Source organism: Alligator mississippiensis, chromosome 13, assembly GCF_030867095.1.
Source record: "Alligator mississippiensis isolate rAllMis1 chromosome 13, rAllMis1, whole genome shotgun sequence".
Classification (NCBI taxonomy): Eukaryota; Metazoa; Chordata; order Crocodylia; family Alligatoridae; genus Alligator; species Alligator mississippiensis.
In genome coordinates this window covers 58,954,953-58,979,714 of record NC_081836.1, presented here as the reverse complement: position 1 = coordinate 58,979,714, position 24,762 = coordinate 58,954,953, and the positions used below count along the sequence as shown (strand labels likewise).

The 24,762-nt window shown below is 64.4% G+C and overlaps 1 protein-coding gene across 1 annotated transcript; it reads left to right on the top strand.

Annotated features, from left to right (window-relative positions):
* Positions 1-7,890: 7,890 nt before the first annotated feature.
* On the top strand, positions 7,891-23,840 carry HS3ST2 (heparan sulfate-glucosamine 3-sulfotransferase 2). The gene is made up of 2 exons (XM_059716321.1): positions 7,891-8,413; positions 22,673-23,840. The coding sequence occupies exons 1-2, from the start codon at positions 7,980-7,982 to the stop codon at positions 23,289-23,291; spliced, it is 1,053 nt and encodes a 350-aa protein (XP_059572304.1). The 5' UTR covers positions 7,891-7,979; the 3' UTR covers positions 23,292-23,840.
* Positions 23,841-24,762: the final 922 nt, after the last annotated feature.

Genomic DNA, 24,762 nt, shown 5'->3' with positions numbered 1-24,762 from the left:
GCAGCTCGTGCCGTCGCACATCTTCCACTGCCCATCTCCACAGGACAGAGAGATTGTCGGTGCACACGTGTGGCGGGCCAGTCGGGGGCGCTCCTGCGCCAAGCCGCCCACCTCCCTGCGCCCGACCCCCTTCCCGGCTCCGAGTGCCTCCCTGGGGTGCCTCCGTCCGGCCGACCCCTTCCCTGGAGCACACCCGCTAGCCTGGGGTCCCGCTGCCACCATCCAAGGCTCTGGACTCACTTCTGGCTCTGCGCTCCTTGGAAAACACAGGCCTGATCATCCAATGGGTCCTAGACCCAATACAGGCACTTGGGGCACTTCCCCAAGTCAGGGGCTTATTAGGAAAGTCTCCCTTAGTCCACAGACCTAAGGGGCCTCCTCGGCATAATTTAGACCCACCCCTCAATAAGTCTCCCACACCCGTCACAAAGGAGAACTTTATTGATTACAGGGGGTAGGGCGGAAACAGGGTAAAAGGTAGAGCAGTATCATAGAAATCTTACAGGAATATCAGAGGAATCCCATAGAGCAAACCAGGGTGGCTGAGGTAGCCGTTTAAACGCATCTGAGTTACTGAAGCTAAATATCTAATCGGATCTCGAGTAGCTTACTCACTCTCATCGTCCAGAGGTGGTTGGAGTTTCCTCTGGAGGCAGGGCGCTCTTGGAGCATGCGGTGATGAGGAGAGAGCCAGGTTCAGATGGTGAAGCTCCTCTCCCAGGTTCAGATTCACCTGGATGACCGCATGGCTAATGGCTGCCTTTCTTCCTGGCCCAGGCCCTTAAATAACCTTTCTGACCTCAGCCGCCCGGTCCAATCGAAGCTGCCAATACTGGCCACAAGCTGACCAATCTCCCCCGCATCCCTGGCTACCTGGGCCCGCGCAGGGCCGGGTCTTTCCCCCCTGCCCAGGTGACCAGAGCATCGCCTCCCAGGTGCCAGGCTTTTGTCATGGAGACAAGGTGGGAGATTCCCGCTCCGAGGGATTCAACACCAGCCTCCCAGGCTGGCTGAGACAGGTCTCTGGAGAGGGGCACCCACGGTGGCATTTCTGCCACACACACATCTCACCTCGCCTGGCCTAACTCCCACCCGGAGAATGAGGACAGCTTCTGGAGAGAGATTTCCATGTGCAAAGATATCCTATTAAGGGATGCTCTGCAGTGAGAAGTGCTGTCCGTTCGCACGTGTGTCCGCTGCTGATCCCACGTTCTGCTAATGTGCCCAGAGCTGCTCTTTCTGGCACAACTTCTTGCACGCGTGGCTTAGCAGGGTTATGGATGCAGGCGAGTGTCGGCCTAGCACTGGAGGCTGATCGGTTTGTGCATTGCAAATACGTGGGGCTCGTGGTTGCTCATGAACAAGCAGCGTGCGCTGGGGCAGAGCGCAGCCTGCCGTGGGGTGAGGAGAGTCTGTCTCTGTTCAAACGCTGAGCTTGAATACTCCATGTGCTTGTGCTGGCCTGTCCACTTCCCTTTGCTCATGCACACCCTGCAAGGTAGAAAGAAGCACGCTCCTGCCACGCAACCGCGGCTGTCTTCCCTGGCTCTAGGAATCAGCCGCCATGGGGCTGGGATGCTCCAGGGTTTCCCCTCCGTCTTCCACCCAGCTAAATGCAGCGCAGCCCTCAATGCGACGCGCACCGGCAGGAGCAGTTACTGAGGACGGGAAGGAGTCGCCGCAGGCTGCAGATCCCAGCCTCCTGCACGACGCTGCCCCGTGGACTACGGCGGGCTCGGTGCTGCAGGGTGAAATCTCTCTGGCCACGACCCGTCCCCTGTGCCGCTGGGTGAGGTGACCGGGGCCGGACATGCAGGACTCCCCTGACACAACCGAGAACGCGCGCGAGAGCCAGCGGGCCTGGGAAAGCTGCGTGCAAGCCAGGCTGGCTGAACTGCGCCGGGAGAAGACGGAGGCCATCCCTGCAAGCGGCAAAGGCCACGGCCTGTCTATCCTCAGCCGCTGGGCTTCAGCTGGGCTGGTGCCCGGAGAGGCAGGGAGCACGCCTGCCTCCTCAGGGAGGAGCGCTGCCTTTCTGGCTGCCTGGGAGCGCGCGAGGGAGCGAGGGAGCCGGTGCTTCAAAAGCCGCCGTAATGACATGGGCTTGTTTTGATCTCCCAATCAGCCGGCGCTGACAGCCGGGAGAAGCCTGTTTCCAGACGCACAAATGCTTTGGCATTTCTCAGCCAGACGCTCCCGACTTGCTCGCAGGATGTAGCCAGCACCGCCCGGCGGCTCCGTGCAGGGCCTGGGCGCGGCGGGGCGGTTTCGGCTCAGACTTTCCCTCCCTGGGCGCGAAGCCATGCGGGCCTGTGCCATGCCCCTGCCCTGCGGCCCGCGGCCCCCATGTGCGCCCAGCACCGCGGTCTCTCCCTGGGGTCTCGTGCTCTTGCTACCATCTGCACATGTAGCCCGAACGTGGCCAGGAGCACCAAGCACGCCTTTGCTTCTGTCTCAGCCTCGGGCAACCAGGACCCAGCTCATCACGACCCCGGGGCTGGGGTCAGGGTCAGATACATTTTCATCCAGCCACAGCCAGAAGCTGCCTGTTCTCCAGCAACAAGCGAAGCCAGGAAGGGAAATCCCGATGGGACTTTGCATTTCCTTCTCCAGTCCCGGACAGCGGTGGCTGATGGAGCAGAGCAAGCGCCGGGAGCCTGGATTCTCCCCTTGCTGCCACCATCCATCTCTGGGGACAGGAAACACCCTTCCTCCCTACTCTGACCCCGTTTCCCTGGGCAGATCTGTGAAGCAGGGAGGAAAACGCCTGTGCAACTGCCCTCTCCAGCGTGCTGGTCTCGGGATGGGAAGAGCCAGGGAAATGCAGAACACTGCTCCTGCCAGGCTGACGACAAGGGGCAACACTTGCCCCCTCCTCCATCACGCTGTCCCGAGATGGGTCCAGCTGGTGTGCAGGGCAGCGCAGCTCTCAGCTGTGGCGGGAGCACTGGCCTCGGTGCCAAGAGCTGAACACGCTGGCCAGGGGCCACGGCCTTTGGCACTGCCAACCCGTAGTCTCTGCTCACCGCAGCCACGTGCAGAGGCGTGCTCCAACGAGCCGTTCTGGACCCAGAGCCGTTCACATCCTGGCTGTGCAGGTGGGGAAGGAGCATGCCGGGGAGCGTGCTGGATGCAGCTTTGCAGCAGAGACTTCTCTCTCCATGAGGCTGCTTGGATGAAAGCAGTAGCCACGGCAGAGCTGGGAATTAGCAAGAGCAGCTGCAGCTCCTGGGACACACACCGGCTCGCAGGGACACAGGAGCCGGCTTCGTCTTGTACCGGCCGGAAGCTGCAGGGCTTGTGAGGAGGAAATGCTGCGCCTGGGAGCAGGGCACAGGGACAGATGGAGGGCCTCACCCCTGGGGATTTATGCTGTCCTGACACGGGGACACGGTGGCATTTACAGCATGGGGTGCAGGTGACCGCCACGTCTCACAAAGCCCACGGCCACGCTAACTTTGGGTAGTGTCTGCAGCCTGAAGCCCCCGCGCAGGAGGGCAACCCCCACGTGGGCTCCTCTGCCTTCCCGAGCCCCAGAGCATTACCTCTCACTGGGGCAGAGGCTCTGTTTGTGCCATGCCTGGAGGCATGTTCAACCCGTGCATTTGGCTGGAGTTTTACAATGCATGAAAAGCCCCGGGCACGCGGGTAGTGGGGGCTGAGCATGACTGAGTCTCACAGCAGGACAGGAGCTCTTAGGAGGCAGCATCCTCCCCATGGCTTTGGGGACAAATGTCACGGGCCCCAATGGCAGCACTAAAGCTGCATCCCCCAGCGTGGAGAGGAGGGCGCCGGCTCACTTTGCCAGTCACAGGTAATGGCAGCCCTGGGTCTGTGCACCCAGGTGGGTAGCTTCCCCATCCTCCTTCTTGCACCATGGGGGTGGCAGCTGCTAGAAGCTGGCCCCATGTGGTCCTTGTCCAGTCTGATCTGCTTCCTTTTCCTTGGAGCATTTTGGAAAAGCAAGTGGTTCCTTCCACCAGCCTCAGGTCCTTGTTAATTTGGAAATGCACCATGTTCCAGCACTCGCAATGCAGCGCATTTGCAAGGCAGGCTCATTAGGAGCTGCCGGACAAGAATCAAAGGCATCGGGGCTGTGAAAGCCTCTGAAGAATTGCGCGCGCTCCCGGTTTCGGGGGTGCTGGAAGGCTGAAGGCCGGCGTCGGAGGCTCTGCGGTGGACGTCGCTCATTAGGGAGGTGCCCGTGCGCCGCAGCTGTGCTGGGAGATGCCTGATCAAAGCTGAGCCTCTCTGGTGGGACTGAGCGATGGCTGCAGAGCCGTGATGCAGCACCGGTTGCTTTGCGCTGCAGTGCTCGCCTTTGCTTTATGCCACTGCAAATCTGGCCCAGCACCCAGGAGGTCAGGGGGCATCTGAGCGCAAGCGAGCCTGGCACAGGGGATGATGCCTGGGGTAACAGGTGATTGATACAGGGCAGCTGAGCGATGTGCCCTGGACCTGGGACCTGTGCCTGCAAGCAGCGTCTTTGCCTACCTGCTGGCAGCCTGCCGCTACTGTGACAGAGGGCTGGAAACCACCATGCCCTGTCCCAGAAATGCCCTCCAGTCCCTCACTGTTGTAAGAGCATTGCTAACTGGAGACCCCGTGCCCCTGGGCATGGCTGGGCTCTGTTGATGGGGGAGCCAGGCTGGTGAAGTGGGCAGCGGCCTGCAGGGGATGCAGCACAGGTGGTTGCACACCTGGGGCTCCTGACACGGCATGTCCTGGTGCAGCAGCTCCTGCTGAGCTCTTGCAGACCCAGCCAGGCCCTGGCAGCACGATGGGGGAGGCAGGGAGGCTGCATGGATGCTCCTGCCGGGCTCAGACGGACTGTGGGACAAATCCAGAGCAGCCACATGGGCCGCAGCCTGAGAGGCAAAGGACTACCTCTGCCATGGGAGCCCGTGGCAGCTGCACCCCCACCCCCCCTTCCCCGGCACTTGCACATCGTGCTTTCATCTCTCTGCAAAGCGCCGGCTCTGCTCCCCCTCCCCGAGGATGCTCTGATTAAAGCGAGGCTGTTGCGAGCTGCTGGGGAACATGGGCCCGTCTGCTCCGATCCCACGTGCCATCAGACCCACATTCCCAGCAGGCAGGAGCTGATTAATTAGGGAACACGAGAAGCTTCCCGGGGCCTGCCTCACCACTGCCAGGAGGCCTCCATTGCCCGGTGTTCTCTGCGGGCATGACGTGGATCCCATGTCTCCATGCCCCTCATCCCAGTCCAGCCAGGACAGGACCAGGGCCCTGTGGGCATCATGGGCAAGGGGGGCAGTGTTGGGGCTGTGTGAGTGCCTGGGGGGCTCTGCAGGCAAGGTGCCCCCGGCTCGGGGCCTCTCCTCATCCCACGTGCCTTGGAGGGGACCACTTGGGAGCCCAGGAGGTGCTGGGGTGCTGCAGAGGGGAAGGCACTGCCGGGGAAAGCCTGGGCACTACCCAGAACTTTTCTACCTTCCAGTTAAGACCCAAGTTAGACTTGTGCCTGCACCTCCTCCCCAAGGTGGAGCAGCAATGCCACTGTCACTGAGCCCTGATCCATCACTGATGCCAAATCACCCACTTCAGAAGCAGAGAGCGGTGGCTGCAAGGCCCAGCCCGGAGCCAGGTCCGTATCTCATGAGCCAGGGGAAGGAATCGTGCCCTTTTCCAGTGGGCTGCAGTCTGGTCTCATATGAACGCCCCAGCTCAGTGCCAGAGGCATTAAAGAGGGCGGTGGAGGCACCTGTGTCTGCCCTGGCGTCAGGCAGGGGCTCTGTGTGTGCACCCCAGCATGTCCCAGCACGATCACCTCTGCTTCTTCCTTGCATGTGGAGGTGCAAGACAGCAGCACCCCAGCCGGCCACGTCTGCCGCCTTCCAGCACCCGGTGCCAACTCTGTGCCAGGCTGGCAGGGACCTGGTGACCAATGCAGTCAGCGCGAGCGCCCGTGTCTGCTGCGCGGGAGCCGAGGAGGATCCAGGAGGCCGAGCTGGGAGCCTGCTGATGCAAGAACAGGGAAGACGACGGGGGAGGATGTTCCAGGAAAGACAGCAGGCTGGGCTGCCACGGGAGTGGCACAGGGGTGAAAGTCACCTCTCCACGATGAGACACTAATGAGGCCAGGCCTGGTCGGCTTAGAAGGGAGACGCTTGAGGGAGGACAGGAGAAGGGTGTCCAGATTACTAAATGAAGAGAAGGTCCGTAGGGTTGATTCTTTGCGGCAGGTGCAACTCCTGCGGTTGCAACACTTCAGTGAAAGAAATGTGCCCTGCTCTGCTCTCCTGGCTCGCGGGGTGCCCGGGGGAGGGCGCGCAGCATGCCTTCCAGGTCAGCTCTGCCGGGGGATTACCAGTCAGGCGTGACAGCCCACCCCAGCGCCCGCAGGCCTGCCGGGTCCTTGCTGTAATCTCTGTCTCTCGCAAAGAGCCAGCGCGCGGGGAATGCCGCCCGTGCTCAGGAATCCCCCTCGTTCCCTTCCAGCCAGCGCTGGCCCTGCTTCTCCTGGGTCACATGCAGCCTCTCCTCCAGCTCCTTCCCTGCCTCCAGCCCCCCAGGAATGTCCTAGCCCCCGGGCTTGCCCCCAGCCCACAGCCTTGTGCCCTGCTGCGGTGGAGCCACAGCCTCTTCCTGCTCTTTGCACACACAAGTCCTCTGTCACTCCATCTGCTGAGCCTGGCAGAGCCGGCGACGCTGTCAGAGGCCTCCCAGGTGCAGGCCAGACTACCTCGGGCAGGTGCATCCAGTGAGTCGCAGCGGGGGGCATGATCCTGCCATGGAGGGAGGACCCGACCTCCCTTCAGCCACCCAAGCTGCCTCTCCCCGTGCCCCGGGGCCTCGTCCTCAGGCCCGTGAGGAGGCAGGACTCCGGCGCTGGCACCTTTGTTCCCGCGTGGCTGCGGGGGAGCTGCAGCTGTGGCTGTTTGCTCAGTAATGAAACTTTTTTTATTGTTATATGATAATCTGCTTAGTGTAAATGGCTTGTCCACCCAGCCCCGCAAATCACTTGTTATCATTGCAGTCAATGGGCTGTGTCAACCCAATTTCACAGACAAACGCCTCTTCCCCTGACCATGGTCACTGACATGGAGAACTCTGATTTACGGCGCCAATAAAAATAGAGTCACCGAATTACCAGGAACCACTGACTTCATATCAGAGATGAAAATCTCCAAATGTAGGGCGACTGGAAGCCATTTAATACGCGACGGTGGCAAATGGGTTATAGAAATGTCAGCGTGCCCAGGGTCAGATGCTGCAGCAGGGCAATTTATTGGCGAGAGAGGGGGCTAATTGATAAGTTGCCTTTAAGGCCATCTCCAGTAGCCGGGTTATTTATACTGCGGCTCGTTTGCAGCCTTCCCGTTAGGGGTCAACCCGACCCGGTGCTGGGAGGCCCTGGCTGGTTAGCAGCAAGGTCACGCCGAAGGGTAAGAGCAACGGGGGTTCGCCGGGGCGCTGGGGCATGTCCCACAGAGACGGGCGAGCTGGTCCCTAGGAGCCGTGGGGCAGTGCCCCGCTCCGAGGGAAGCTCCCCGCTTTCCCCGGCGCTGCTGGGTGCTCTGCTCCCCGCAGCCAGCGCGGCGGCCGGCTCAGACCCCGGCCTGAGGCTTGGCTCGCTGTCTGCAGGCGGTGCCGGGGAGACGGGGCTCAGGCCAGGGGCACCCGCCTGGCCCGCAGCCTGCGCCGCCCTGGCAGCGCTCGTCCCGGCGCGCCCCCGCCCCCGCCCCTGCCCGGCCCCTGCCCGGCCCCGGGCCGGCTCGCAGCGCGGGCTGTGCCGGGCGCGGGTGTCCCCACGCGTGCTCGCGGCGGGCGGGGGCGGGCTCGCGCGGGCGCTGACGTCAGGCGGCCCCTTAAGTAGGAGCGCGGGCGGCGCGGGCCGGCTTCCCCGAGCGGGCGGGCGGGCGGGCGGGCGGGCCGGCCGGGCCGGGCGATGCGGCCCCGCGGAGCGCGGCAGGCGCGGCCCTAGCCCGGCCCGGCCCCATGCCCCGGGCCATGGAGCCATGGCGCGGCGGGCGCCGAGCGCCCCGTCCCCGCGGCTGGCGCGGCGCGTGGTGCTGGTGCTGGCGCTGTCGCTGTCCGGCACCTACCTGTGCTACAGCCTGCTGTGCTGCTGCGCCCGCGCCCCGCGCCCCGGCCCCGGCCCCGGCCCCGGCCCCGCGCGCCCGCCCTGCCCGCCCGCGCCGCCCGCCGCCAAGAAACTTCTGCAGGAGGCGCCGCGCTGCCGCCGCCCCGCGCCCCCCGGCCCCGGCCCCGGCCCCGGCCCCGGGCCCCGGCCCGGCACCCAGCGCCTGCCGCAGGCGCTCATCGTGGGCGTCAAGAAGGGCGGCACCCGCGCCGTGCTGGAGTTCATCCGCGCGCACCCGCAGGTCCGCGCCCTGGGCACCGAGCCGCACTTCTTCGACCGCCACTACCACCGCGGGCTGCGCTGGTACAGGTAGGCGCCCCGGGGCCGGCCGCCGCCGCGCTGCAGCCGGGCAGCGGCGAGGTCGAGGAGAAGCGCCGTGCCCCCCTGTCCGGGACACAAGCCGAGACGCCCCCCGCGCCCGCCGGCCGGCTGCCGCCCGCGCTGCTTTCTCGAACCGCAGCACAACGGCGGTGACGTCGGAGCCAGGGGCTCTGAGTGCCCCCCCGCGCCGCTGTCCCGTGGGCATGCGGCTCGCCGCGCGGGCGGGGGTCCGTGTCGGGGCGGCGGACGAGGCGGGGCCGTGGGAGAGGCGCTCGCGTGTCGCCGGGGACGGCGCGAGCCCCCGCAGGGCAGCGGGGACACGGGGCGCAGCTCTGCTGCAAGCGCAGCCCGCGCTCGGGAGCTGCGTGCCCGTCGGGTGCGCGTGCTTGGTGCAGCCAGGCGGCCCCAAGGCACACGGGGGCACGCACAGGGGTGGGGAGGGGTCTCGGGGAGTCTCCTCGAGTTTGCGGTGACAGGCTGGGTGCGGCTGGTGGGGGTTCAGCTCGGCCCTTGCGGTCTTCCCTGTGGCTCCGGGTCGCTGGGGCTCATGTGGCGCGCGGGGAGCTCGGTCGCTCGACGACCAGGTCGTCGGTGTCTCCTGCCGGCTGCCGGAGAGGCGCCTCCGCAACGGCCCTGGGGCTTCGCACCCCTGCTGTGTCCCTCGTGGGAGCAGCCCGCCTGGTGCTGGTCTGGTCCCGAACGGGCAGGGAGGACCAGGACGAAGGTGCTGCTCTGGGGTGGTGTAGGCAGGAGACGTGTGGCTGTGCAGGGCTCTGCGGGTTGGGGCCTGGCCTGGGGGAAGGCGTCTCCTGTGTGCTGCTCGCTGGTGGCACCGGCAACGAGCAACGGTGTCTTCATCACATGCTGTGATTGGCACCGCACAGCGGATTGCTGTCTGTCCCCCCTGGGTGCTGGCGTGGCCCAGCCGGTTGTCCCTGGCTGCCTGCAGGCTCAGGCAGACACTCTCACACCCACCTGTCCCAGGTCCAGTTCACACCCCGTGCCTGGGGCAAGGTGCAGCGAAGCCCCTGGAGCACAAGGCCGGGTGGGGAGAGCTGGGGGAGCCTGGGCTGGGCCTGGCCATTGGCTCCATCCTCCCGATGTGCATGCTGCTTGCAGCTCTGGGGGCGGGAGGGGAAGGGAAGGATCCAGCTTGGCCCCTGTCCCAGCCAGGCCGGCCCCACTCTGCTCGTGTCTGCTTCTGCATCGGTGCCTGCAAGATGCTGTCACCGGCCACAGGGAGCCCAGACTCCTGCGTCGCAGGCGGGCTGTGCCCCCTTCGCTCCACGGGGCAGGGGAGAGGAGAGGAGGGCAGGCAGCAGGCTCTCGAATGGGCGCAGAGGCAGCGGGGTTACTGCCCACGCTGCCCAGCACCAGGGAAGCGCGTCCACTTGAAAGGATCAACACAGAGCTGGAGCTTGCTTTCCATCTCGCCCAGTTCCCTCCCAGCCCACGCGCTCCCCTCCCTCCCAGGCCCCTGGGAGGAGTGCTGCAGTGCTGCCGCGCGCTTGCGAGGCGGACGGACTGGCCTACTTAGAGCCGAGCTGCTCGGGAGGCTGTCTGGGGGGCAGCCAGGCCCTGCCTGCCCGGCTGGTGCATCGTGCTCCGTGAGGGCAGGCGAGAGGCTCGCTGCTGCGGGGTCCCCCGGGCAGGTGCTGGTCCTCCCAGCAGCGCTTCCTCACGTCAGAAGCCGGCTATAAATAACCAGGCAGAAGGCAGGGTGGAGGTGCACCTTGCGGACCGACTGAATCGGAGGCAGCGCAGGAACTTCCTTGTGCATGGGCTCACTCCAGCAGAGGCTGTGAGCTCGGGCTTGCCAGAGCTCCTCCTGCGCACCTCTGCTTCAGCTAGTCTACAAGGTGCACCTCCACCCCGACCTGAGGCTAACATCACTGCTGCCTCTCTCCAAACAGCCCAGGCTGCGAGGTGGCTGCACTGAGCAAGGTCTCCCTGGCCAGCGGCCTCCTGGCACAACCTACTGGCACATGCTTGGCTCCCACTGCCCTGCCCTGCCCTGCCCTGCCCTGCCCTGCCCTGCTGCGGGTCCCCAGCCGGCCTGGCTTGCACTTGCCTCGCCAGCCCCACTGCCCCCTGCACTGCCCTGTTTGGAGAGAGAGCAAAGTCCCCATCTGGGGCAGCTGGAGCCCTCATCCTAGCGTAATTGCCTCCCAAGGGGATGAGCGCGTGCCCTCCCTGCCTGCCCCTGCAGCCGTCCTGGCCACAAGGTCCCCGTCCTCTGTCCTACCAGGGAATGCCCCTCGTGTCTGCAGAGCACCCAGCGCTGCCCACACACTCAGTGCCCGGGGCTTTTGCAGGGAGGGGTTGAGATCAAGGGCAGCCCTGGTGCTACGAGCATGGACCTTGCAGCATCTCCGGTGCAGGGCAGCCTTCATGCAGGGAATTCCCAGCCCAGGGGATGGGTGCATGCAGAGAGGGTAGGGAGCGAAGCCCTGGGGCCAGCATGGAGCCCAGGCCCCTGCACCCATTTGCCCACTGCCCCGAGGCATGCCTCGGTGCAGACCCAGTCTGCCTGGGAGCAAGGGGCACGGACAAGGCCCTCCTTCCCCCTGCAGCTGGGCAGCTCTCCTGGGCTCTGCTCCACAGCTGTGGGGGTGGGACAGGTTCAGCCCCTGGCTGTGCTGAGATCTCCACATCCCCGAGCGCAGGGAGGGGAAGCCGTCTCCGCGCTGCCAGAGAGCTGGTTAATCCCCGCGTGTCCCGGATTCCCCTTGTCGTGTCGCATCAGCGCAGCCACGGGCAGCTCTGGAGCAGCTGGACCTGAAGCAGAGCCCAGCCTCCAGCCCTGCCTCGCGGCACCCTGACACAGAGCCCGCAGCACTGAGACTGTCCTAGAGCGGCTTGGGGGGGCAGGGCACTGGTAGGGAGCAGAGCAGCCCCAGAGGTCGGTGACCCCAAGCGCTGCTTGCACCTCGGCCATGAGCTGACTCCACTGGGACTAGGAGGGACCAGGCACCATGTCCAGGAGTTAGTGCTGCTGCTCTTGAGGGCCGTGCCAGGCGAGCCGGGTGTCCCAGCGGTGGGGGCACAGCCGCTGCCCGGAGGTCTGTGGGGTGCGGGGATCGATGCAGGATGTCGCCCGAGTGTGAGCTTCAAAATGAGCTCGGATCAGACAAGTAAGCAGCGCTTCCCTGGGGTTATGAGAGTTTTTTATCTTGTGAACGTGCCAAGCCCTAAGTGCGGCGCCCACAAAGGATAAAGCACTGAATTGATTTCACTGCATGACCGTGGAGCCATTAGAGAGACCCAATCGGGCTCCTCACGCCCGCTCCCTGCCATGCGACCCTGTGGTCCACAGCTCTGTCCCCGGCAAGGGCAGTGCCAACCTGATTAACTCATTAATGAACCCAAGCCAGCACCTTGGTTAGCCTGGCTGCAAACATGGCTCATCTGGGAGACCCTGCAGGCAGCACCAAGGGGCCTGGGTGGCAGAGGCTGCACCTGGCTCAGCCGTGTCCAGCTCAGGCCGGCGGCCTGTCCTGGCAGGTGCAGGGTGCAGGTCCTGGGGCCCGTTGGGAGTGGGTGCCAGGGACAGCAATCCCTGCAGTAACATGAGGCATCCAGCCCAGGCCAGACCTGCCATCCCCCCCTCTCCCGTGGGGTCACCGCTGGACAGAGGAGCCTTGCAAAGGGCAGTGAGGGAACAGCTTGTCCCGGGGAGGTTTCTTCCAGGCCCCAGACTGGGTTGGGCCATGCCCTGGTGGGTGAGCATCTGTCCGTCGTGGCAGTGTTGGTCCCACCCCATGGACCCGTGCATGCTCTGGTCGTCTCCAGCCCTTCCTTTGCAGCCAGCTCATCCCCGGGTCTGTCGGTACTGGCAAAGCAAGGCAGATAGATGGTCACACCCTGGGTGCTGCAAGCTGCTCTCTGCTCCTTCAGGCCTCCAAGCAGGGAGGAGCAAACAGGTTGGCTGGGTACAAAGTGAACCGTCCACGAGCCGTGCCTCGGCCTGCCCTGTGCTCCACCAGGAACCGAGGCGTCAGCGTTCCCCGGCTGGCCGAGCCTTATCTCCTGGCCCAGACGGACTCTGGCAGCTCGCGGCTCCCAATGCCCGAGCCGGCTCCTGCTCCGCACGAGGCAGCCGCCTCCTCTCTCCCCCTCGCTCACTCTCTTAATTGAGCGGAGGTCAACTAGACCTGACCGGAGCAAAATATACCCATTGCCTGGCTCCCGTGATCGCCAGCGCCGCTCACACGGGGACGGGGCACGACTCCGTGCCCAGCATGCCCATGCCTCTTCCGATTCCCATCAGCCCCCATAATCCAGCTCATTAGCCAGAGACACAATGCAGGAAGGTATTTTTAGCAAGGGCTGTTTTAAGGCAGCTGAAACCAAGCAGCCAGCAGCTGGGGAGTATCGATCCCTTACCAGCCCCGGACAAAGCCTGCAGAATAGACCTCCCCGTGCACTGCCAAGGCCGAGCAGAGCATGGGGGCCACCGTGCCACTGGGTAGTCAGCTACGTGCTGGGCCGCGACTCCCAACCCGGTGTTGTGGGGCCGAACACCCACCTCTGTGACCCCTGCGTTGTGCAGGACATGCTTCCGCGGGTGTTTGCATTTGGGGTCCCACGAGGCCTGGCAGCAGCTGTGCTGGGAGCAGGCTCGGCTCCCTCTTGAGAGCGTCACCGCCATAGAGGTAAGGGCTGTTTCCAGGCGATGCCCTGAGAGCTGCGCCGGGTCCAGGCAGCTGCACAGCCATGCTGTGGACCGTGACCAGGTTTAATGCACCTGCAGCAGCGCCTGAGCGCCTGGGCAGGGCCGGACACCAGTGCACCCAGGAGCAAGCGGCTGGGGCTCTGCAAGCTGCAGCCGGGCTGTGCCAAGGGGCTGCCGCTCCCCGCCTGTCCCCATCCCACGCTGTGGCCCTGGCCGCCGCGTGCTCCTGGCCCCAGGCCTGCCTGCCAGCTCCCTTCGGCGCCGCTCCGGCACACATGTAAGGACTGGAGCTTTACAAAGTAGTAACTTATCACTTAAATGAGCCTTTAATTAGGGAATAATTACAGCAGCTGTAGCTTATTACGTGGCTTTAATGAATATTAATTTTGTCAGGTTGAAGTTTCACCTACAAAACCAATTGCTCTGGAAATGGAGGGGGGATGGGCAGGTGGGATGAGGAAGGGCTCACTCCCTCCCTGCTAATTCGGGTGACACTGCTAAGGATGCCACTTATAAGTCCACAGTGCATCCATGCCTGGAGCACAGTGCCCAGCGCTGGTCCCCGCACCTCCAAAAGGATGTGGAAGAAGTGGAGAGGGTGAAAGAAGGGCAGCAAGGGTGATCAGGGGTGTGGAGGGACTGGTCAGATTAGGAGAGAGATGCTTGATGCTGCACAGGAGAAGGGTTTGCAATGCACTAACTGGTGAAGAGAGTCTGGACTCGCTCATCAGAAAGAGTAAAGCTCCAGTCCTGACATGTGTGCTGGAGCGGCGCCGAAGGGAGCTGGCAGGCAGGCCTGGGGCCAGGAGCACGTGGCAGCCAGGGCCACAGCGTGGGATGGGGACAGGCGGGGAGCGGCAGCCCCTTGGCACAGCCCGGCTGCAGCTTGCAGAGCCCCAGCCGCTTGCTCCTGGGTGCACTGGTGTCCGGCCCTGCCCAGGCGCTCAGGCGCTGCTGCAGGTGCATTAAACCTGGTCACGGTCCACAGCATGGCTGTGCAGCTGCCTGGACCCGGTGCAGCTCTCAGGGCATCGCCTGGAAACATTAGCCCTTACCCCTATGGCAGTGACGCTCTCAAGAGGGAGCCGAGCCTGCTCCCAGCACAGCTGCTGCCAGGCCTCGTGGGACCCCAAATGCAAAGACCCGCGGGAGGGCATGCAGGAAAAGAGCAGGCAGTCAGTGCGTGGCAGTTCTCATGCTCTTATGCGTCGAGCGGCTCCCACTGCCTGGCCCTGGGCACTGAAGCCCCCACCGACCAGGTGCCTCCTCAGCTGTCCTGGGCTCAGCCCCATGACTGCGGCCACATCCTGCAGTGCGCTGGGGGTCCGGGCATGCAGGTCCCCTATGCAGGGACTCCCCATCCTGCCCTGCTGCCCTCGGTGTGCGCGGGCTCTTGCGGCTGCAGCACGTGCTGTACGGTGCGGCCTGGCGCTGGATGGAGACGGGGAAGGAGCTGGCATCCCTGGGGCTGGGAGGGAGCCTGGCTGCCCCCGATGAATGCATGAAACAGCTAAAGAACAACGCTGGACAGGTACTGCATCCCACCAGGCACCTGGTCATCCTTGACCCGCTCTGCCGTGAGCCTGGTCTGGTGGTGGACACCCCCGGCGCTGCCTGGACCCCACTGGGTGACCGGCTGCTCAGAGAGGATGTCCACCCAGGCCGGTGCAGCATGAAGGATGTGAGCCTCTTGGAAGAGGCGGTGCTGACTCAAAGGACACTGCAGCCTCTCCGGAGCGTTGCAGTGATTAAAAATGAATTGGCAGCAGAGTTAATGACTGTGCGTGTGGCCAGCATGCAACCTGGTGCCCCTCGTTACCCGGCCGCCAGCACACGTGAGCATTGGCTGAGCACGAGCGTGCCGTACGGAGCATTCGGCTCCTGGCTCCCTGCACCCGGGCCGGATCCCGTCAGCTTCGCATCAGAGCTCTGCAGCGGTTTTGCCCCCAGGGACCTGACCATGTCTTGGGGCCAGGCCAAAGGTCTGCTGCGTTTCCATCCGGGCCCGGGATTCCCCGCATCAGGCTCGTACCTTCAAGCAGAGCCAGCAAATCTGCATGCCAGGAGCCACAGGGTCGGTATTGACTCAGGTGCTGCCCTTCTGCATGCCACCGAGCCGGCTGGAGAGTGGCGGTGCGGCCGAGGCTTGGGGTGCCCACGCTGTGCACGCACGGCTCAGCCAGAGCCTGGCCGCCTGGCACGCGGCCTGGCCCCGGGGGAGTGGGCATCAGGCGTGGGAGCGTGCGCTGCTCTGATGCGGGAGCACCGCACGGGCCGCAGGGGCCTGACGGCAGTGTACGCAGAATGAATAATGCAGGTCTTGGCGCAGGGCCACGGAAGCATTAACTCCTTTGGGGCGAGGCTGCAGCTGGTGCCAGGGAAGCCAAGGGAGCAGGAGAGACCTGGTGCTGCCGCCAAGCCGGGTGCCAGGCCTGGGCGGGCTCCAGTTGCAGCTGCAGAGAGGCCACGGCGAGCCTGCATCACGCGTGTTTGGTCTGGAGCTGGAGATGAGGGTGCTCGGCCCTGCAGCCTGTGATCCGCCTGTGGCTGTGTGCAACTTGCCTGGGGAGGGGCAGGAGGATGGTTTAAGGGGCCTGTGGGTGCAGGGCCCCGGGCAGGCTGAGCCGCAGAGGTGCTGTGCAGGGAGGCAGTGCGTGCCCCGGTGCTGGCACAGGCGTGAGGGGCACGAGTCCCCACTGTGAGCCAGGAGCAGCTGGCATGACCGCGAAGCAGAGAGGGGCCATGTGGAGCTGCCCTGTGCGTGGCCTGCACCGTGCACATCTCGGTGCTCGGGGGCCCCTCCTGCCAGGGGCTTGCTCTGTCCCAGACCCCTCTGTGCGCAGTCTCTGCTGGCCTGGACCGGGTGCGAGGGACATTCACCACCAGGCGCTGCTGCATGGGCCGGCTGATGGACCGGATGGGGGACCCGGCGCGGGATGCTGCATGGGAGGACACCAGCTGCATGCAGGCACCGCCGTAGCTGGCATGCGGGCATGGGTGCCCTGCGGATGCAGCAGACAGAGGCCTCCCCTGGAGAACAGGGTCCAGTTTGGTACCCCACACTTCAAGAAGGATGTGACTGGATTGGGAGCAGCCCAGCACAGAGCGACAGGAATCCCGAGAGGCCTGGGGTGCAGGACTGGCGAGGAAAGGCTGGGAGAGCCAGAGTTATCTTGTCTGGAGAGAAGCAGACTGAGGGGTCTGATCAGTCTGCAAGTCCCTGAAGGGCGGCTGCAGAGACGGTAGCGACGGGCTTTCCTCTGTGGGCCGCAGGGGACAGGACTGGGGGCAATGGCCTCAGGACTCCGAGGGCGGTCAAGTATCAGATCGGGCGCTAGAGGAGTTGCACCATCCCCATCCCTGGAAGTCTCTGGACAGACCCGTGGCTGGGATGGTTTAGCCAGGGCTGATCCTGCCCTGAGCAAGGGACGTGACCTTGCAAAGCCTCTTCCAGCCCGACTTGCCTTTGCCCCTGGGGCCGTTCCATGCCGCAGGCATCTAGCACAGCGCATGGCCCATGCGAGGGACGGCAGGACATTGCAGCAGCTCCCCGCCGGGCCTGTGATGCTCCTTCCCTTCCCTTCCCTTCCCTTCCCGGCTGTTTCTGCAGACGTCTCCTGCTCTGCATGCGCTCTGCCTTCCAGGCGACTTGCAGCACCCCTTGGACCCAGAGACTACCTGGTGGCTTTTCAGTGCTTTAATGTGGACCGATTCTGCAGCCCTGCTCCGTGCACCAGCTTCCAGGACCCAGGGGTTTTCCACGTGGCCTCTGGTGCTGTGGCACGTGCTCCACAGGGCACGTCCTGTGCATGTTGCAGGGCTCAGGGCTGCCCTCTCAGGTCCCAGGGCACAGGGAAAGTGTGTGAAGGATGCACCCCCGCAGCTTGGTTAGGAGGTCCGTGCCGTCGCGGCTGGTCCAGGGGTGCCAGACGCAGCAGCTGTTGCCCTCTCGCCTGGATCCCAGCTGCACTCGGGCCCCAGGGGAAGGGGGTGGAGGAGATGCGCTGCTCCTGGGAGATCCTGGCTGGAGGCTGCTCTCGGGCATGGCTGGCTCAGCGCCTCCGCCTCACCCGTGTGTCTCGTTGCGCCGGCTGGCTAACGAGGGCTTGGCCACACCCTCGCTGCCATGTCATGGAGCCTGTAACCGCGTTTGGCATTGGCACTGACACGCGCCGGCTCCGGGTTCACTTAGCCGTAGCCAGGACACGTGTCCGGGACCATGCTGGGGACGTCTGACTCCCAGGCGCCGGGACCCCGCCAGCTGGAGCGCCCCCGGGGCCCGGCGTGACGGGCAGGGCCCGCAGAGACTTCACAGCTGAGCCAGGCAAGAAAAATAAAGCCCCAAAGTGTGACATGCTATTTGCATGCAAATAACTGCAAACACACGGGCCCCAAATATCATTTTGGAGTCAACTGTAATTAAGTTTGCGATGCATTTTCCCAGCTCCCGCAGCTCTGGGGATCCCACCGTTAACATGAAGATGAATGTCTGGATGACACTTCTCCCCCTTGCCTGCTTTCATCGGTGATTTATTTATCTAGCCCGGGCTGCGTTTTGTCGCCTCAGCAGTCTCTGCTGCTCGGGCGCACCCAGCGCGGGGAGTCCATTTCCAAAAGCACCCTCTTGTCTCGTTCCTGTAATTGATGCCGCCGTTACTTTGTGTTTTTCATAATTGATTAGAACCTGTAATTTCATTTTTTAAATACATGGACCTAATAGCTCACGTAATGGAAGTCTAACAAGCCTGAAGATGGGCCATTAATGAAACAGCAGTTTTATGATTCTCCACCGATATATTGTAATAGCGAGCCGCTTATAAAGCCATCCGGCGCTGATTTACGGCGCCAGCTTGTTTGTGATGTGGAGATAGCGGCAGTAGTGCCTGGGACTCAATTAGCATTTCCTGACAGTCATTAAACAATGGGACTCATAAGCTGGATTTACGGGGCCGAAGCAAAGCAGTGGGAAAGGCCAATTAGGCCAGGCCCAGATATGGCACCTGTGTAGAACAGGCCTCTGCAAACTAATTACTTGGTTCTCTTCTAACGAGGAATGTGGCACAGGGCAGGTGGGGGGCTGCCGGGCCTGGTGGCACGCGTAGCTCGGCCCTTGTGCCCAGCTATTGCGGAGGGCTGGGGGTGGCAATGCCCTTTGCCGTGCCAGCGGGCGCGCTGGCTCTCCTCTGTTTGCAAGCCCGCGGGCAGGGGCAGGAAGGGCGCAGGCCCCAGGTCACACTTCCCGCATTCACGCATCGCTCCGGGGTCACGGCCGTGGAGCTGATACCGTCCAGCTGCTGGTGGAGGGGCTCACAGAGCTGCTCCCACAAGCAACCTGCCACATAAATGCAGAGCCTGTGCACGTGTGCTGGGAGGAATGGGGCAGTAGGAGCTGCTGAGCCGGGAGCGAGGGGCACAGCCAGCTGCAAGTGTGAGCACGGGGGTGAGTACTCAGCTCCGTGCCTTGCCCAGTGCCCCTTGCTCCCCCATCATGGGTGCTCGGCCTCGCTCCAGGTCCCCGGTCCCGGCAGGATTGGCACGTTGGTCACGGCAGCACCAGGCAACGTCCCAGATTGCCCAGCCCAGCCCCAGGGCTCAGCACCAAGCGCAAGATGTCCCGCAGAGCCGGAGCGCGTCACGCGTGGGATTACCACCTGTGAGACACCAAGCGGGGTGGGGGGCGTGCAGGGAGCCTGTGGAGCTGAGCTCACGCCAGCAGTGGTGCTGCCGGCGTGCATAGCGGCTGGATGCTGCATGCACCAAACCCGGCAGGTTGTCAGCGACACAGGGAGCAGCGCAGCGCCCCGCCTTCCTCATCCCCGTGCGCTGCGCCCCGTCCCATGGCTCTGAGCGGGGCAACGGAGACACCAGGCAAGAGGCTGTCACTGCCCCAGAGCAGAGGGCAGTCGGCTGGGGTTATATTCCTGGCTCTGCCACTGACTGCCTGTGTGGTCCATGGCCAAGTTCCTTCACCTCCGTTGCCCCACACTTCCTAGAGCCCCCCTCTCGCCCTATGGGCACCGGTGCCTGGCACAGCCTCAGGAGGAGTCACAAATGGTGGCAGGGGCTTGCAGCTGGACCAGCCTGGGCTCGTCTGCACGTTGCCCCAGTGCTCCAGGCAAGCACCCCTGTGCCGGCCAGGGCCAGGGCAGCGAGCTCCATGCCCATGCTCCAGCCTGGCAGGAGGGCTGGACACGGCGTGCAGGGCACACACCGCCCGGCGCTGCCCGACAGACGGCTTCTGTTCGAAGCACCGCGCTGCCGAAGGCCGGCACGCAGCTCCCCTCGAGCGGCTCCTGGCGCATGCGGCTACTGCACAGTTAAAGCCAAAGCTGCCGGCGGAGGCTGATGAGGCACCGCCGTTCGCTGCACAGTGGAAACGTGACAGATGCTTTGGAGCCATAAACAGCACAGGCGCGCGGGCCCCTGCCAGCCTGCGGCACGCGCCGTACCCCTCCCCGTGGTGGCGGGGACCTAGCGGCATGCTGCCGCTCACCCCCCGGCAAGGCTGGGCTGGCACCATGCAGCAGCCCCGGCCGGGCGTGCTCAGCCTCCTGCGGCCCAGCTGCGCAGCACGGTGCGGCGCAGGCTCCGGTGCTGCAGGAGCTGCACACGTAGGTGCTGGGGGGGGAGAGGGAAGGAAGGAAGCCGTGAGCTATGAGTGGGGCAGGGCCCCTGCGCTGCCTTTCTGGGGCCGGCTCAGCGGGGTTGTCCCATGCAACCTGGCCTGAGAGGTGAAGTGACTTGGCCATGGGCGACATAGGCAGTCAGTGGCAGAGACAGGACTACAACCCCAGCCAGCTGAGCTCTGCACTGGGGTGTGAATGCTCCCGGCTGGGCATCAGCACCCTCTCTTCAGTGGGCGGTTGCCTGCGTAGGTCCCTGGCCGGTGGGCACAGAGACACAGGGCAGGTAGCCAGGCACGGGCGAGGTGGAGCCCGTGAGGGCTCTGACGCCCTGGGTCCTGCGTGGTGATGCCTCTGTCAGCGGGGCGCAGATGCCCGTGGGAGAGGGGGAACAGGGCCCTGAGCAGAGGTTCAAGGCAGGAGCGTGAGCAGCCGACGCAGGGCCGTGGCCTGCAACGCCCAGTCTCTGTGCACGGAAACTGTTTCTGAAGCTGCAGCCAGCTGCTTAACGAGGTGCTCTGCTAATTAGTCTCAAAGCTGTCCTAAGGCAGAACAGCTGTGGCGCCAGGCCCTCTCACCCCTGAGCCCTGTTTCACCCGTGCGGGCTTGCTGCACGGCCCGCTGTCTGTCCTACCTGGGATGTGCATCTCTGCAGCACAGATTTTTCCACCCTGTGGGTGTGTGTACAGTGGGGACATGTCACACCAGGCACCGTGTTCCCAGGCGCCTGGGTCTGTCCCCCCACCTGTCTTCACGCAGCAGAAAAGGGGCATTTGTCTGGCCCTGGAGCGGGTGCCGGGGAAAGGGGCAGGGACCAGGTCGGGCTGGGTGGGGGGTCCGGTTTGGGCTTGGATTGCATTGGCATGACCCACATCAAGGGCCCCCATGTCTCGCTGGCCCGTCTTGCTTTGCAAACAGCGTGGTCACACGATGCTCACGGGGGCACGGGAGCGATGGCTGGGGCAGGGACGGGCTCCCACTGTGTGGGCCGGGGTGGCTGGCAGGTGCTGGGTGAGCACATGGGGGAAACTGGGCGTATACCGCCCCTCAACGCCAGGGACCGAGACTCCACCTGCCCCGAGCCACGCGTCCCGCTGGGCTGGGGATCGGCGATGGAGGCTTGGTGGGGCCGGGCTGGGCCTGAGGCACCTGGCCAGGGCGACCCGAGGGGCTGCAGGCACAGGGGTCTGACTCCCGGCACCTGGACCGGAGGCTGCTGAGAACCGGCTGCCTCGGCCTCCGCCCGGCAGCCCTGGGACCTGCGGGCACCGGGGCAGGAGCGATGAGCCCGAGTTGGAGAAGGGTGCACGCCGCCCTCCCCGAGGAACAGCCTCAGGGCAGGAGAGAGGGGGCAGCCAGCACGCACACACACGGACACAGACATGGACACTATACACACACAAAGGCAAAGCTGCTGTGTATATGCACTTGCACACCCAGGCAGGGACACTGTACATATACACACAGGAAAGGGCACTGCGTGCGTTCACACAGGCAAGGATGCTGTGTATATAGGCGCTTGTACACACATACACATGGACACAGACACTATACACACACACACACACCCACACACTCCACATAAAATCCTAGAAAAGGAGAGTTGAAGGGAGCTCACATCTAGTCCACCCCCCTGCTCCGAGCAGGACCAGCCCCAGCTACATCATCCCAGACAGGGCTTTGTCTACCCGGGGCTTCAACACCTCCAAGGATGGAGGGTCCAGCGTCTCAGGGGAGCCTGTTCCAGTGCTTCACCTCCCTCCTCGTGAGAACGTTTTCCCTGAGAGCAGTCCAGCCCCATCCTCTTTGCATCCCCCTTGCAGGGAGGGGACGGCTGCTATTCAATCTCTCCTCGGTCTTCTCTTCTCCAGGCCAGTTCCCTCAGCCTCTCCTCACCAGTCCTGTCCCCCAGCTCCCAACCGTTTTGTCTCCAGTGTGTCCACATCCTTTCTGCAGTGGGGGCCCACAGCTGGACACAGGACTCCAGATGTGGCCTCCCCGGTGCCGAATAGAGGGGAGGAATCGCTGCCCTCCATCTGCTGGCACCGCTCCTGCCCATGCAGCCCAGGAAGCCGTTCGCCTTCTTGGCACCAGGGGTGCACTGCTGGCTCCTGTTCAGCTCGTTGCCCACCATCATCCCCAGGGCCTTTTCTGCAGAGCTGCTGCCCAGCCCGTCCCCCCCGCCTGCCCCGGTGCAGGGGTTTGCTCCTCCTAAGTGCAGGACTGTGCACATGTCCTTGCTGATCCTCATGAGATTTCTTTTGGTGCAATCCTCCAATGTGTTGAGGTCACTGAACCCTAGCCCTCCCCTCCGGTGTATCTACTATCCCCCCCACTTGGTGCCATCTGCAGACTTGCTGAGGGCGCATCCATCCCATCTTCCTGGTTGTTAATGAAGATATTGAATAAAACCAGCCTCAGGACCGACCCCTGGGGCACTCCGCTTGATACCGGCTGCCAGCTAGACATCGAGCCATTGATTACTACTCGGAGCCCAATGCTCCAGCCAGTTTTCTATCCACCTTGCAGCGCATTCATCCAGCCCGTACGCCCTCAGCTCGCCTGCCAGAGCATTGTGGGAACTGTATCAAAACCTTGCTAAAGTCAAAGGATATCACGTCCACTGGTCTCCCCCCATCCACAGAGCCAGCCACCTCATCATCGAAGGCAGTCAGGGTGGTCAGGGACACTGTACACGCGCACGTGCACACGCACACACACGTGTCCTGGCCCTTCCCCTGCAAAGTGTCTCACGGAGCTGAAGGGGAGTGGGGGAGCTCGGCTGGTGGCTGGTGGCCCCCCAGGTCTCAGGCTTCAGGAGGGCCCTGGGCTCTGGGCATGGGTGGAAGGAGCTGCTCCTCCGGCCTGCACGGGAGGAGGGTGCACGGCCGTGGGCCGTGGCGCGAGGGCAGGAGCGCCGTGCCTAACAGGTGCTTTCTCTGCTTGCAGGAGCTTGATGCCCAGGACGCTGGGGACCCAGATCACCATGGAGAAGACCCCCAGCTACTTCGTGACCAGGGAAGCGCCCCGGCGCATCTTCACCATGTCGCGGGACACCAAGCTGATCGTGGTGGTGCGCAACCCCGTCACGCGGGCCATCTCGGACTACACGCAGACGCTGTCCAAGAAGCCCGACATCCCCACCTTCGAGGGGCTGTCTTTCCGCAACCGCAGCCTGGGGCTGGTGGACACCTCGTGGAACGCCATCCGCATCGGCATGTACGTGCTGCACCTGGAGAGCTGGCTCCAGTACTTCCCCCTGTCCCAGATCCACTTCGTCAGCGGGGAACGGCTCATCACCGACCCCGCCGGGGAGATGGGCAAGGTCCAGGACTTCCTGGGCCTCAAGCGGGTCATCACGGACCAGCACTTCTACTTCAACAAGACCAAAGGGTTCCCCTGCCTGAAGAAGACGGAGAGCAGCGGCTTGCCGCGCTGCCTGGGCAAGTCCAAGGGGAGAACTCACGTGCAGATCGACCCCGAGGTCATCGAGCAGCTCCGGGATTTCTACCGGCCCTACAACATCCGCTTTTATGAGACCGTCGGCCAGGACTTCCGCTGGGAGTGAGCACTGGGGCACGGCGCGGCGCGGCCATCCCTGCGGGGAGGCAACCGCGTGCCAGCCGCCCGAGCCCCCCGATCCAGACCCGGCTTCTTCAGCCCCGCACCAAGGATGGTGCAGGGTCCCGCCCTGACCCCGGAGACTCAGCCCTGCCCGGCAGCTCCGTGGCTTGCTTTGTCCCGTCTCATCATTGGCGTGGCTAGGCCCGTCCCGGGGCAGCGAGGACCGGCCGGGGGGCGCTGGGGGGTGCTTTCAACTGCGCTGTGCAGACCCAGCACTGCCCGTGCCCAGACTGGCTCTGGACCGTGCCACTGGCACGTGTGCCCAACGCGGAGCGTCCCCCGAACTGAACGTCGGGCTCTGCGGGGCCGCGCGCCTGCCCGGGATGAAGGCTGGGCCGGGCGCTGCAGCCGCGAGCCACGGGCAGGACAAGGGCTCCCCGCTCTGGACCACGACAGCGGGGATGTATGATATGCTTGAGAAAACGTGTCCTGGCCACCCCGTGTACCGCCCCTAGTCCTGTGAATAAAGCACAGATTCCTGCTGTTACGGGTACTCCCGAGGTGCTGGGTTTCTTGTTCGGTGGCTGACGCCTCCCGGGAACTCGGGGCAGCTGTCAGCCCTCGCCAGCCACGTGTCTCGGGCACAGCTCCGCGGGGCACCGGTGCACGGGCATCCTGCCCCTCGCTGCCGGGCACGGGGTGACGGGGGGAGAGGAACCAGGGCAGCGATGAGGGCAGGCCTGTGCTGCGCGTGCCGGAGCGCGCGCCTCCAGCGCATGCGGGGCGGGAGGGTGCAGGGACCCCAGCCCAGCCGGGCTGCGCTGGCCACTGCTTTCCATGGGGACGGGGCGCCCTGCACAGCTGGAGCTGCATCCAACGCATCCAGCCGGCCGCGACCCCCAGCGCCTGCTTTCCCAGGAGCTCAGGCCGTGACGGCATGGGGGACCCGCTGCTTCCAACATGCCCTGCCTGTGGCAAGGCTTCCCCCTATTGCTGCATGGGCTTGCCTCCTCCGGACTTCCAGCCAGGCCACGCACCACATGGCAGCCTGGCCCGGGCCAGGAGCCCAGCATGGGCGGCCCTGCACCCCATCCCCTCGCACAGGCACCAAGACAGCAACCGCCCTGAGGAGGGACCCAGTCACACTCCCTGCTGCTAATGAGGCCTCGTTAGGGCAGCCTGCCTGCAGCTGCCCAGCAAAGGAAAGTGGGCGGGTGGGGTGGGGTGGGGTGGGGTGGGGGGTGGGAAAGCTGCCCTGGGGGGCAGGGCCGAGCTGGCGCCCCGATGCCAGCACAAGCCGACTCAGCCCTGCCGCACCCCCATCGCTGTCCCCGCGCGGGCTGCCTCGCTCCAGCACAGCATGGACCAAACCGTTCCTATCTCCCGATCCCGAACCTGGCCCCCGGGAGCCCGCACCGCTGTCCCGCCACGGCCGAAGGATGCAACCCCTGGCACGGTGCCCACGGGCAGACACG